The 13,862-nt window shown below is 40.2% G+C and overlaps 1 protein-coding gene across 4 annotated transcripts in view; it reads left to right on the top strand.

Annotated features, from left to right (window-relative positions):
• Positions 1-13,439, top strand: part of axin1 (axin 1) — a 39,542-nt gene extending 26,103 nt beyond the window's left edge. For all 4 annotated transcript variants that reach the window (XM_022214435.2, XM_022214434.2, XM_022214433.2 and 1 more), the window contains 6 exons: positions 835-1,364; positions 1,447-1,611; positions 2,724-2,972; positions 3,492-3,599; positions 7,627-7,776; positions 9,909-13,439. In XM_022214435.2, coding sequence (XP_022070127.2) covers positions 835-1,364; positions 1,447-1,611; positions 2,724-2,972; positions 3,492-3,599; positions 7,627-7,776; positions 9,909-10,035 — 1,329 coding nt within the window. In that variant the 3' untranslated portion in view covers positions 10,036-13,439. The remainder of the gene's footprint in view (positions 1-834; positions 1,365-1,446; positions 1,612-2,723; positions 2,973-3,491; positions 3,600-7,626; positions 7,777-9,908) is intronic.
• Positions 13,440-13,862: the final 423 nt, after the last annotated feature.

The raw sequence follows: 13,862 nt of genomic DNA, 5'->3' as shown, positions 1-13,862 counted from the left end.
CAAAATGGTTTGGCATATTCACAAGTGAAGGTTTATTTAATTATTAACATAACTGACATAAAAAGTTTGGGCTGGCGAAAAAATGAAAGCCAAGCCAATACCTACTGTTGTCTTTCCACTATATAGCTTTGTTGTCTCCTCTCCCTTCTCCCTCTGCCAAAACTTTACACAGGATGCTGTAAAGATAAAAAAGCTCTGCCGTATGGTGCTCCAGCTGCATTAAAACACATTTTCTTGTGGTTCGAACCTTAATGGGGAATAAAACTGATTAGAATCGCTGCTTGCAAGTTCCGGAAATGTGTTTTTGCGTCAATAGATCTTCAGCTTTGCAATAAAATATTGAATTTAATCAGCGTTTCTGCGGTAACGGTGGACTGGGGTAAAGATTTCAGCCCTGGTTTCTTTCATCACTGCATGTCCCCGGCTCCCTACGGTGCCTTGCTTATCAGAACCCGTTATGGATGCCTGCAGCACCACACCCAGTCGTTCCCCCTCGGACCAGATTCTGTCAGAGCGCGGTTTTGTCCCAGTCAGTCAGAGCTGATGCCGTATCGCTTGCACTTGTCACGACATGAAACAATAGAAACGTGCTGTGCGCATACTGATGCTGGTGGATTCACGGTTTGGCTCCGAAGCTCTGCAGTAAGAATGAGACGACTCGCATTAGCATATGGGGAGAATCTGCCATCTGCAGGTTGAAATAGGTACGACACATGAAAATCCTCATACACGTTATTGATGCATTGGGAAATGAGCTGGCAAATCAATAAATTACACGCTTCCTCCTGTTTTTTTTTCCACCTCTAAATGTGTGTTTTTGTGTTTGTGCTGCAGGAAGAGGAAGGCGATGAAGTCGTCATGGCCACTGCAGCTTCATTACCCAGTCACAGGTTCCCCCCTGGTGCTTATTCGCAGAATTACAACTCCCGCTATGCCGACATCACCTACAGTGATCCTTTCCTCAGAGATGCTCACGAGGAAAACCCTGAGAGCATCTTGGACGACCACGTCCAGCGGGTCATGAAGACTCCCGGCTGCCAGTCGCCAGGAACCGGCCGCCATTCCCCCAAGTCGCGCTCACCGGACGGTTTCCCAGGGATCAAAGGGGCGGGACCGTCAGGCCAGGGGAAGCATCCATCTCGGCACGGTTTCAAGGGAGACTCCAGCCACATGTACCACCACAAACACGTGCACCACATCCACCACACAGGCGTCGGGAAGCCCAAAGAGCAGGCGGAAGCAGAGGCGGCCACGCGTGTTCACGGCAGCTTTCCCTGGAGCGTGGAGTCGAGTCATTACGGGTCCAAGTCTCGCAGCTACGCAGATGGAATGGGTTCCAACCCTACAGAGCATACAGGATATAGGTAGAAATCTGTTTTTCACATTCACATGCATACAATACTTTTTTTTCCTGTTTCTCACCCGTTGTTTTCTTCCATTCTACAGCAGCAAAAGTGGCTCACAGTGTAAAAGAGCATTCAAGAAAGGTGAGGAAGTGCGGCCTTATGACATGCCGGGGCCTACAGAGGAGATGGAGAAAAACCAGAAGATCCTTTTGTGGCTGATGGAAGGACAGAAAGAAATGGTTCAACACAAGAGGAGTCCGTACGGGTCAGTAGTCACAGTTAGTTTAGATCTCCGAAACCCATTGGAATGCTGAAAAGACACGCTATCTTTAAAGAATTGTCAAAAGGACACCATATATCAGATTAAAAAAACTGTAAAGATAGGAAGAATGGAGGGATTTTCAACCTTCCCACTGTCCTTGAACTAAGTATATGTGTGTTGACATGTAGGTTATTACTCCGCTAAGGTACGCAGCACAGTTATGTGTCGATTGCCGTCCGTCTGTCTGTCAGCAACACTACTCAAAAATAGATCAACAGATTTGGATGAAATTTTCATGGAAGATCAAAAATGACCAATTGATTAGATTTTGGCAGTCGTGCAGCTTATAGTCTGGACCCACGGATTTGAAAAAAGATTTCTGTATTGTAAGAGTGGCACTGCGTCACTGTAACTATGACTACAAAGCCGTGAGTGACTTCACTGTGACCAAAAGTCACAGGACAAAAATTCAGGAACTTTTTAGCTGAACTGGACTGAACTTCAGTCAGTGTTTATACAGGATAAAGAGGAGACAAGCTTGGAAACAAAAACAGAAACATATTAAAATATGTATAGTAAGTGGAGCCACTGTTTGGTCTTTATGTTTTGTTTTTTGAGTGACTGAAAATTAAAGAAAATTCTTTTTTTCGTAAAATAAGTAATCAAATTAAGATACTTTAAAAAAAAAAAAAAAAAAAACTTTTGTTCATTTGACCTTTTCTTTAATAAATTTATCGCATTTTAACTTTACATAACATTAAACTGCATAAAAGGCACATTTGAGTTCTCTCTGCTTCTGTTAATGTTTGTGCTTTCCAGAGAGATGCACGACTTTATATTGCATTCAAAACTGAGCCCACAAGAGCAAACAAAAACAAACAAAACACTCAGAAACTTTGGAGTTCAAAGGATTATTGCATGTAGAAATACTTTTTAGATATATCCTCAATTTCAAATGTTGCAGGCACTGTGCTGTGTTTCTGATCGTGTAAGGAAAGCTCTCCTTTTCCAGTCTGTAGTTTTCTTTGTTTTTGCCCCCCACAAGCCAAAGCTAAAATCATAAAGCTCTCATGAGTGTTTTGTTGGTTTAATTGCTGATATTCTTCACATTTCAGGAGTATAACAGGGTCCAAGAGGACGACGGGCCATGAGGGATCCCGCCTCAGCTCAGCAGAGCGGTCCGGCTCTATGCATCCATGCGTCGGCACCCAGCTGCGGAACAACGTGCAGCCTTCTCACCCATTCATCCAGGACCCCACTATGCCCCCCAACCCAGCTCCCAGCCCCCTCATCCAGCTGGAGGAGGTCTGCCGGCGGCTCGAGGAGGAGAAGATTAAGTCTGGAACTTTACAGCCCAAGCAGCGGTAGGAAGCGTTCACGCCTCATTGCCACAGTTATCTGTCCAGTTAATCAGTGCAGTTTTTCAGCGGAATATACTACTGTTCAGACGTTTGGGGTCACTTACAAATGTCCTCGTTTTAATTCTTTTTGGCAGTGAAGATAACATTAAATTAATCAGAGATGCAGTCTAGACATTGATAATGTGGTAAATGACTATTCTAGCTGGAAACGGATGATTTTTAGTGGAATATCTGCATAGGAGTACAGAGGAACATTTCCAACAACCATCACTCCTGTGTTCTAATGCTACATTATGTTAGCTAATGGTGTTGAAAGGCTAATTGAGGATTATAAAACCCTTGTGCAGTTATGTTAGCACATGAATAAAAGTTAAAATTTGGGATGGAAAACATGAAGTTGCCTGGGTGACCCCAAAATTTTGAATGGTAGTGTATATTTAACAAGCCTAGAAAGACAAAGACTTGTTTTTTTGGCCTATGTGTCGGTATGTGTCTAACTACCAGGGTTATTCCATCCCTCAGGTACGTGATGGAGGTGATCCAGAGGGGTCGTACAGCAGTCAGACCAGCGCTGTTCCCTCCGCTCAGTGTGGTGCCCGCCGTCTCGGACAGCGAGCTCTCCGAGCCCGAGTACGTCCGCTGTGTCCCAACTTTTTCCGCCGTTTCCAGATTCCCCATAGTTCACCTCTTTACTTCCCATGTAGTTCCCCACATCGCGTCATTGGGTTTGTTTGTCATTTTCATTTGGTGTCTTGTCTAGTTTTCATTGCACTTACTAATGCAGGAATCAGACTCAGTGATTACCAAAACGCTTCTTAACAGCTAAATATGGACTGATCCATGTTAAGTCAGTGGTTTGTATTTGGTAAGCAGTAATGTGCATCCAGTGTCCAGAGAAATAGAAGATAATGGGCAGAAAAAATAGCAAATACAATACAAGGCTGTTTATTTTAGTAGAAGGTGTACTATGAAGTAGGATTAGTGTGTTAGCGAGGTATTTTGAGCCTAAAATCAGAGTTTTCAATGTCACTAAAGTGGCTCTCTTTTAACCTGGCTGGATCACCATGGCGATTGATGCTGCAAAGCTTCAACGCTCCAGAGGAAGCACCAAAAATTGATCATGTTAAGTGCGACCTTTTCACTAAATCTTTCCCTGAAGATATTCTCTATGGGCTGAGGGAGTATCTTATATCTGCAAAGCTGTTTAGCCACACTTTAATGATTCCACTGAACACATCCATCCAAGGTCTGCACACTTTGGTGGTTAACACTTTGGTCGTCCAGGTAGAAGATCCCCGATTTATGTTCTGGCCTTCCTGGGATCTTTGTACATAGAGCTTCAACTTTCTACATCTTCTCCGGCTTCCTCCCACAGTCCAAAGACATGCTGAGGTTAATTGGTAACTCTAAATTGTCCGTAGGTGTGCATGTGGCTGTGATTGTTTGTTTGTATATGTAGCATTGTGATAGAAGGCGACCTGTCCAGGATGTCCCCCTGCCTTCACCTTAAGTCAGCTGGGATAGACTCCAGCCCCCTCCAGGATTAAGTGGTGTATAGATAATGGATGGTTATGTGCAGCTTCAGTTGCACAAGCTGACGTCATCAGGAGAACCTACACGCATTCAGCAGGTGATGCAGAAAATTCATAAATACCGTTTTCTGCTTGTTCCTCATTTACTGCCACGTCCTTTGTACAGCGCTGGCATTGCAGCTAGTAGAACCCAGATTAAAACACTGGTATTGGTGTTTTTCACAGAGAATTTTCAATCAGTAACATTAATTTCAGTTAGATTTGACCAAAACGTAAAGTGATTTCACCGTATCCTTCATTATGGGACAGTGTTAGACCCTAATTCTCTTCTGTATCCTGTGTATCATGTTAAGATGTGTGAAGTTTGAGAGCTGTGAAGTGCAGCTGTTGTGTTAGAAATAAGCAGCAAGCATTGAGAGTGCGCTGAGTGGTAAAATGAATATTAACTCCTGAACAGTTTTGAACCAGCATTCCTCTCTTGTAACATTCGCTCTAACGGTGCTTTCTACTATAGTACATTTTCCTATTCTTCACAGCTCTCCATTACAACAAACGTGCTCCTCTTGACTGAAGTATGTGACTTGTTTCAGTCCCATTTTTTACAGAGGAAGAGTCAAATGATGCCCCCCTTAATGCGACCGCAAACAGAGCCTGAAGCCTGAGGGCTGTACGACAAAGCAAGTTGTACATGGCCAGGTTTTCTTTGTGAGCGCTGGCTTGACAAAAGCTCCAGTGAGAGATAACGGGCATCATGAAAGTGAATGTCAACTTTCCCCTCACATATACACATACTTATATCTATATATATATGTTTGTATTGTGGAGCTATGAGGAATAAAGTGTAATCACAAAGCACTGCTACTGCAAATGGTAAAAGACAGGAATGCTGGTATAATTGTGTGGTAATTTAAGTTAATTTTTACCAATTAGTGTAAGCACTTATGATAGCGTTTATCTAATGTGAAAATTGCACATTATAGCTGTAAACATATTGTATTGATGTGCATTTATTGTATTGACTGTCCCGTAATGCGGGGTATCACTTTAGTTTGACCAAATAAAAGTGAACTTAATGTTATTGATTGAATATTTTCTGTAATAAATACCAATAGAATAGTGCCTTTTCCATGCACTTGTATCAACAGTGTAAATAAATTTGACAGCAAATCAGGACCAAATGTAAAAAGACATTTATGTGATTTCAGTTGAATACATGTTTGGCTGGCATGGCAAAATTATGCAATCAGTGTGCGATACTTCAACTGTTTGGCTTTGGCGGTTTTAGTAACGCACAGATCAACAGGTTTGCAGATTAAACATATTCCCTCAGCTAGGAATCCGCATCACTGATGGAGAATTGTCGGGAAACGGTTTGGTTTAAGGGGAAACGGGTCTTACAGTCGGTGTAAATCCGAAACTCTGCAGCATCAGTTACCATGGAGATCTAGCAGGTTAAAAGAGAGCCACTTTCATGGCACTGAAAACTCTGACTTCAACCTCAACATATCTCACCAACCCTAAAGTATCGCTTTGTAGTGCAGACATCTGGTGAAGAACACCTGTGTTAACAAAGGAAATTGATTGAATTGAGAGTAAATTGAAAGGAAATTTAGAATCACCATGGTGTTACCCGTTATATCTGGCTATGCTGAACGTACTGCTTGTCCACCGTCAGGTAGCCAGTGATAAAAATATTATTTCCAGTGGCAATAGTGTTGCTGTCAACTTTCCTTCTTCCCCACCTTGCCATAAATACCTCTGGTGGAAAACATCAGATCTCTCGGTTGTTTCCCCGATGAGCAGAGAAAGGATCACAGAGGAAGTAAAAGCGAGGGTTGTCTGTGTTTCTGCAGAGGCAGACCGGCCGCGCTGTTAAACGGAGGACGAGTTTTTGATGTTTTGTGAGAAGCATGTTTCTGTTTGATGTTTGGCTGCCCTCTCAGACGGATGCTTAACGGGTAGAGGAGAGCAGGAGAAGTGTTCGAGACAGATGAAAGGTAGATGATATGGAACCACCAGTGGGTGAATCCTCCTGTTAGACCTCAGAGAACTGGGCTTCGGCGTGCTGCAGTCACTGTTTGAACTCCTCAGTTCCTCCGCTGTCCAAGCTTGAGCGTTTTTTTCAAAGATCACAGCAAGATTGGATTTTAAAGCTCAAGGCTGTTGCTTAGCAAGCAAAGTGACTTCGATATATAGTAGCGATGAATAAGGACTTATTATTTTAATTATGAGTCATTCCAGAATTGGAAGACATAAAGGCTTCAAAATTTTAAAAAATTAGCCTTCTCTTTTACAAGTTTCTGCTACATATTCATCAATAGCAGATAATAAACAATCCTTGAACTACTCATCTGTAATATATACTTGTAATATTTTATCAAAATTACTTTATTATAAATGTCTGATTTCAGTATTTGCCCCCCCCCCTCCAAAAAACAAAAAAACATTTCTCCCAACCAGAAATGTAAATAATAAAAAAATATGGGCAGTCATTAGTGACCCAGCTGCAAAAAATGTAAAAGTTTTCCTCATTTCAGTAACAGGAAGTTGTGAATATTATAGAGCTCCCACTTAGCTAAGCTTACTGCGTACTTGCGTATACAGTAACAAGATTTTTTCCCAGTTTCCTTTGTTGACACTTGCAGAGGTTTTGTTTGGGTTATGTGTTTTCTATGTGCCTCTAATGGCAGTGAGTTGCTAGAGGCAGCTGCCAGTTAATGTCAGGAATTTGGTAAAGTTCAAAATAATTACCCATTTTGTGAAACACAATGTACAAGCCACCTGTCTGGGTTCACACAATAGTTCCCCTTTGTGTCCATCTCTTTTGTAGACTTGATTTTTGTCTGGTTTTGCAGTCAGGCACCGACTGATGCATTCACTCCAGTACATTTTATGCCTTTGAGTGTTTTTTGGTTCTGTCATTGTGTCGTTTAAAATTATAGACATTTTTGATCATCATTGTTTGAACTGTAACAACCTTCATTTCCTTCAGTCTTAGAAAACTGCAGCCCAAATAGACCTGCTTTTTTTGTGTGATTCCTTTTAAGATAAGTGAAGAATATATAATATAGAAAGCCTTTTGTGTACAGCTTCACATTTTCTAAGTAGTTTTCTGTCTTTTCCAGACATAAAGCCAATAAAAAGCAGCCGTGTGAAAACATTACGGTGGCGTACTACTTCTGTGAGGAGCTGATACCATACAGGACGTCTGTCAAAGGGAGGGTTGTCACACTGGGCCAGTTCAAAGAACTGCTAACAAAGAAAGGAAATTACAGGTGAGATTTATGGGGCTATTTGATGCAACGCAGCGTGCTGTAAGATTTCAAAATGTTGCACCATTTGCAGTATTATTAGAGCTACAGTATGGCTGTCTAAAGGGTGTATGCTGTACGTATACTGAGGCCAGTTCAGAAAGAATTAAAATTACTAAGTGTGGGTGGTTCTGTGGTTCAGGCTGCCTGTTAGCATTGATGTAATGGAGTTCAGTCAGGTGAGTTTGATGCTTTTAGGGTTTTCTTTTTCAGAATTTCTACCTTTGTTCCTACAGCACTGATGCTATATTTGACACATTACAGATGTACAATTTATTTACGTGTTCATTAGATTTTTTTCAGACATACTAACGTATAATTAAGGCAAAAAATGAAGTAAAATACACAAAACAAATAACACAAAACAAAAAGGAACCAAACCAAATCCAAAACCTAAAAAAATGTCTGAAAATGAGAATGGCGACATTATTAGTCGTCCTCAATTCTTACTGTTTCTTGTTTGCATTAAATTTTATGCTTTTATACCCCTCTTTAGAAACTTCAACACATTTACACATTATTATATTTTTCACGCAGTTTTTTTTCATTCTTTCAGTTGTTTCATAGTTGTACTCATTTTGAGATCATCTCCCAGACTAGTCCTTAAGTTTGCCCCTCAAACTGGTAGACTTCTAGCAAATGTTTTTTTATTCTAATTTCTTCTTAATTCATAGTTTGCAATGTTGCTTCTGAACCTATTGTTTGTCTTGAGCAAGTATTGGTTTTGGAAAACAATATATCAGCATCCTCATGATGTTCCACTTTATGTATGATCCTTATAGCCTTTTATTGAAATGTGTTTATTGGATGTGATGTCATATTATATGTTACCCCACACTTCTGCACAGTAGGTCAAGCATGGTTTAAAAAAACAAAACAGTGAACAGTATAATGTGTAAGAGCCTTTTGAGTTCAGAATGTGTCTCATCCTTCGTAGGCAACTTTGCTCCAACTAAGTTTCTGATCCAGTCCCAGACCTAGAAATTTGTTTTCATAAACTCTTTCAATATTTAATCTTTATCTGAATCAAAGACTTGAATTATAGCAGGATCTACTGACTAAAAGAAAAGATAAGATAAGCCTTTATCATTCCCACAGTGGGGAAATGATCAATGTTACAGCAGCAAAACATATAAAAAAAATCAAAGCAAACCACAATATGCAGAAGTACTAGATCTAAAAAATAACATTGTTGCACAGATCAGTGATAATGCACAGAGTTCTTGATGAATAGAAATACTGATATTGCACGGATTGCCTCTATTGCACAGATTACGCATGAGTAGAAAGGAAATATTGCGCAGGGTTTTTAAACGGCAACATATTTATAACAAGAATAGCACTCAGAGAGCACAGTACTCCGCCAAGGCTGCTCAGTTGTATCTTTTCCGAGGGCTGAAATCACGGCACCATAGAACGTGGCCATTTAATATAGATGTACCCACTAACAAAATTATGTCTCGCTGTATGCATGTGTACGTTATGTACAGATACCGAATCGCAAATTTGTAGCAGGCGGTGGGAATTGATGGGACTCGGAAACACCCCCACAATTTAATCAATTGTTCCCTGTATCATTTCCGACGGATAAGTCCTGATAAGTCCGCAGTGGTGGATTTGGAGTAGGATTGCAATCGTGTGATCGTCAACAGGCAGCTGACCTAGTGTTCACTTGTTGTCATGGATAGTTATGCTGTGCCGCTATCTCGCAAGGACACAGAAATCTTTAACAAATCCGTGGATCCAGACTATAAGCTGCATCACTGCCAAAATCTAATGAGGTGGTCCTTGTGTCATTTCTGACCTTCGCTGAAAATGCCATCCAAATCCGTCAGTCCATTTTTGAGTAGTGTTGCTAACAGACAGACAGACAGACTCCGATCGTCACATAACTAGTAAGTAATAATAATAAACATGATACTGTACCAAAGAGATGTACGACTGATTTTTTTCTGTCTGGTCTCCTTTAACAGCAGCAGGAAGGAAGGAAAAATTCTTTAATTTATTGCCAAATGAGGTTGTTAATCTGAAAAGATGATCATATCAATCTGGTTTCTGATTTTGTGACCCAAAACCATGTTCTTTGTCTTTTCTAGATATTATTTCAAGAAGGTCAGCGATGAGTTTGACTGTGGGGTTGTGTTCGAGGAGGTGCGTGAAGATGACGCCATCTTGCCAATCTTTGGCGAGAAGATTATCGGGAAAGTCGAAAAAGTTGATTGAAATGCATTTTGAAGAGGAAAAGCGGGGTTGAAAAACCAGCACCTAGTGATCCGACGAGCGATTGGATGGTGAAGAGGAAGTGATTCGAGATGGATGGGGTGGAGGAGGAAAAACTGATGGATTTAGAGCGAAACAGCAGTCAGTGACTTTTGAGGTTCTGTAGCACCACTGCAGTGAAGCTGAAGGGGGGAAAAAAAAAAAGAAAAAAAGACCTCATTCACTTCTCCGGAGTGTAATGTAGCATTGTAAAGTTTACTAGATAAATGAAGAACAAAAAGTGCTACTAAAGCTACATATTTTTGATAATGATGTATCAGAGCGTTTCCTTTCTAAAGTAACCGCACTTGTAATTTTTTATATGTATTGGTACCAGATATGTACAGTTTGTGTTAAAAAAAAAGATAAAATTTTATATCTATTTAAGTATTTAAAATTTCCAATCTTATTAAAGCGTTGCCCCCTGTTGAAGACGATCAAGATCCTTTATAGGGCTGTTTTTTTTTGTGGGGGGGTTGTTTTTGTTATTTTTTCATTCATTGTAAGAGCCCTTTTGGGCTCAAATGCTCTTCTAAGTGCTTTTAATACTTCACTGATCTTATTTTGTGGCTGATTGTTCAGTGTGTTGTTTAGCACCGAGTGTGTCTCATTGTTCTAAAGGACAAAATCATGAATAACCAGAAATCCAGAAACACTCGTGCAGTCGAACAATCCAGTAGTACAACCCTGTTCGTTAATATAGAACCTTCAAGAAGCTTGTGGTCATTTTTCACAGGTTTCGTTTCAAAATAAAACCGCTTTTTAAATGTAATGCAGTGCCAAAACCTAATCATTTGGTTCATGGGTCATTTCTGACCTTCTCTGACAATTTCCGCCAAATTCGTTCATCCGTTTTTGAGCAATGTTGCTAACAGACAGACAGACAAACCAACAGCGATCATCACATAACTTCGCTCAGGCTCTGCATCCTTCGCCAAATACCATTGAGTAGTTCTTCTCTGATATAATCTGAACATAAACTCCATGTCATACATTTCATAAAGTGGTTTCTTGTACCCCTATTGGGTTGCGTTATTGTTTATTGCACTAGTTATTTTGTTTCTGGTTATTCTGGTTTGGTTTAGACTCCATGTAAATGTAGCCGATAGCTATGTTTATCTGTGCTCATCCACTACGTTGTTTTTACCCCAAATATTGCATTTTGAGTAGACTTTAGATGCAGTAATAGTCAAAAAAAAAGGTGATTGGAAATTCCAAGGTGAATATCTATGCAAGTAGATTTCTAATTTTGTCGCCCCTAATCCACAAATGGCATTTGTATTTATTGTAACATTAGCACAATGTTTAAAATAATTCGAGGCTTCACATAGAAATGGTCTGAATTCCCTAATCATGATTAAGAATTCTAAGTTTTGTAAAAGAGTGCCAGTTAAAGTTTGGAGAAACGTTTCCTTTCTAATTTATTTTTGGGATTATTTCTGCTTTAACACTGAATGGCATTGCCCGCACTCCGTTATGTTAGCATTAGACGTTAGCGTTGCTCATGCTATAGAAACAGCAGCTTTTCAACCTGTAGACTTGCACACTCGAGGTTTGAAGTGGAGAGAGTTCTTATCATGTCACAGCATTTGACTGAGAAGGCCAATAAATGTCATCAGAATACTATGAAAAGGAGTACATGAGTGCATGTACAGGTTCTATCCATGGGAGCTGATGAGGGCTAACGGACACTGAAATGTTGCAGAGACGCTACTCTTCAAAAGTTTGGGGTCACCCAGACAATTTCATGTTTTCCATAAAAACTCACACTTTTATTCATGTGCTAACATAATTGCACAAGAGTTTTCTAATCATCAATTAGCCTTTCAACACCACTAGCTAACACAATGTAGCATTAGAACACAGGAGTGATGGTTGCTGGAAATGTTCCTCTGTGCCCCTATGTAGATATTGCATTAAAAATCAGGTGTTACCAGCTAGAATAGTCATTGAGTACATCAACTATGTCTAGATTGTATTTCTGATTCATTTAACCTTTCCTACATTGAACAAAACTGCTTTTCTTTCAGACATAAGTACATTTCTAAGTGATCCCAAACTTTTGAAAGGTAGTGTGTGTTAATGCCCTTTTTTGTTCATTCCCTACAACGTACCACCGTAAACCTTTAATCACTGCTCAGCTGGTCAGTGGATTAAGAATTGTCTGCACTAAGAGGTGATGTCTGATCTGTAGCCTTCTCTAGCTTCTCACAGCTACATCTTGTGCCTGGCAGGAATTGTTTAGTGCAAGTGATCTGTTTGGTCACGTTACACCAAAGAGGAAAAAAAAAAGAGCAGACGGTAGATATGCTCTTAAATGAGCCCTTTTTACACTGAGTTTTAGCCAGCACTTATTTGATATCTTCGTGTTTTTTTTAATAGGAAACACCGAAGCTCTCTTATGGAAATTGAGAATGTTCTTTTAAATATCTCTTATTGTAGGTTTCTGCTGCATCTTGCTACCACCCACATTCACGTGTAATGTTCGGTTACTAATGCAATGCCTTCTCAGCCAGTTTGCATTTGCTTTTCTCCTTTATCTCGCAATGTGAATGACAGTTTTGCACTGGAACAGCACAAACTGCAACTGAACAGTATGGCACAAAATCAGCTGGAGCGTCGAAGTGACATTAAGATTCAAGGCCACCATGTTTTTTTATTTTTCGTGCTCTAGTCCTTAACCTTGTGCCAGAGCCCACAGAGAGGAATGTGCTATCATAAATGTGAAGTCTGTTGTAATAGCCAGTGGACCTTGAGTCCAGAGTGCTGTATTGGATTGTGTTGTTGCATAGAAACCCAGTGTAGGAAATTGATCCTTTGTTTGTTTGTTTGTTTTTGAGATGCTGCTTTTTTAGATTCCTAACTTAAATCGGTTTTAATATTTATAGTGCTTTAGCTTCCAGTGATCCTTTGCCTGTTAAATTATAATTTTTCTGAGTACGTGATGAAGTTAATACCTTTACGTGTTGTCTTGATTTGCATTTTTTAAAACGAGAACATCAACTCTGTTATGAATTTTTACTGTGAAAGCCCCAAAAGTGAACTTCTCTTATTTAAAATCAATGAAATGTGTATAATAAACAGCAGAGTGCCTTTATTACTATGCTATACTACTATTTCAGACCGACATGGGGACATAAATACCAGGGACTAGCTTGATATTTTTGTTGAGAGTTTTTTATTTTGCTAAGTTGTTCATGTCTGTCACTGTTCTGCCTTTTTTTTTTAAATGTAAATATGTACAACTTAAATTGTCATCAACCAGCAGCCCAGTCATCACATCCAGTACCCTGGACCTGTTTCTGTTCACTAACTAGCATGGTAACCATTTAAAGGTACCTGGACAATAAATACATGCAATAAACCAGCACTTGAGTACTGTGTAATTTGTCATGCTTTGTTTTTATTTACAACATGGATCAAAGGATGAAATGTAGCGGCTTGCTTTTCGTACGCATTTGTGCAGAACCCTCAGTTGTGTTGTGAAATCAAGCACAGCTGCAGTGATCTGCAACAGACCCAAGATGGCACTCTCAGCGTGCTGGTGACAATGGATTTTCTGCACCGTAAAAGCACCTCCTCGCACTGATCCCTCCACCAAAACAGCCAAGACAATCGGATGATATACAGAGAAACGAGGCGACGATCAGTGCGTTTACTGAATAGACCTGCAAAGATTTTCCTCTGGATAAGAAGGCAACAGAATTTCTCTGTGAAATGACCCACTGTCTGACAGGATTGGAGGGAGGCAGCCTTGCACACTCGGCCTTCTCTTTGACTGTTAACACATC

Source organism: Acanthochromis polyacanthus, chromosome 21 (genome assembly GCF_021347895.1).
Source record: "Acanthochromis polyacanthus isolate Apoly-LR-REF ecotype Palm Island chromosome 21, KAUST_Apoly_ChrSc, whole genome shotgun sequence".
Lineage (NCBI taxonomy): Eukaryota > Metazoa > Chordata > Actinopteri > Pomacentridae > Acanthochromis > Acanthochromis polyacanthus.
Note: the sequence above shows the minus strand (reverse complement) of the source record. Positions and strands in the feature narration are given on the sequence as shown.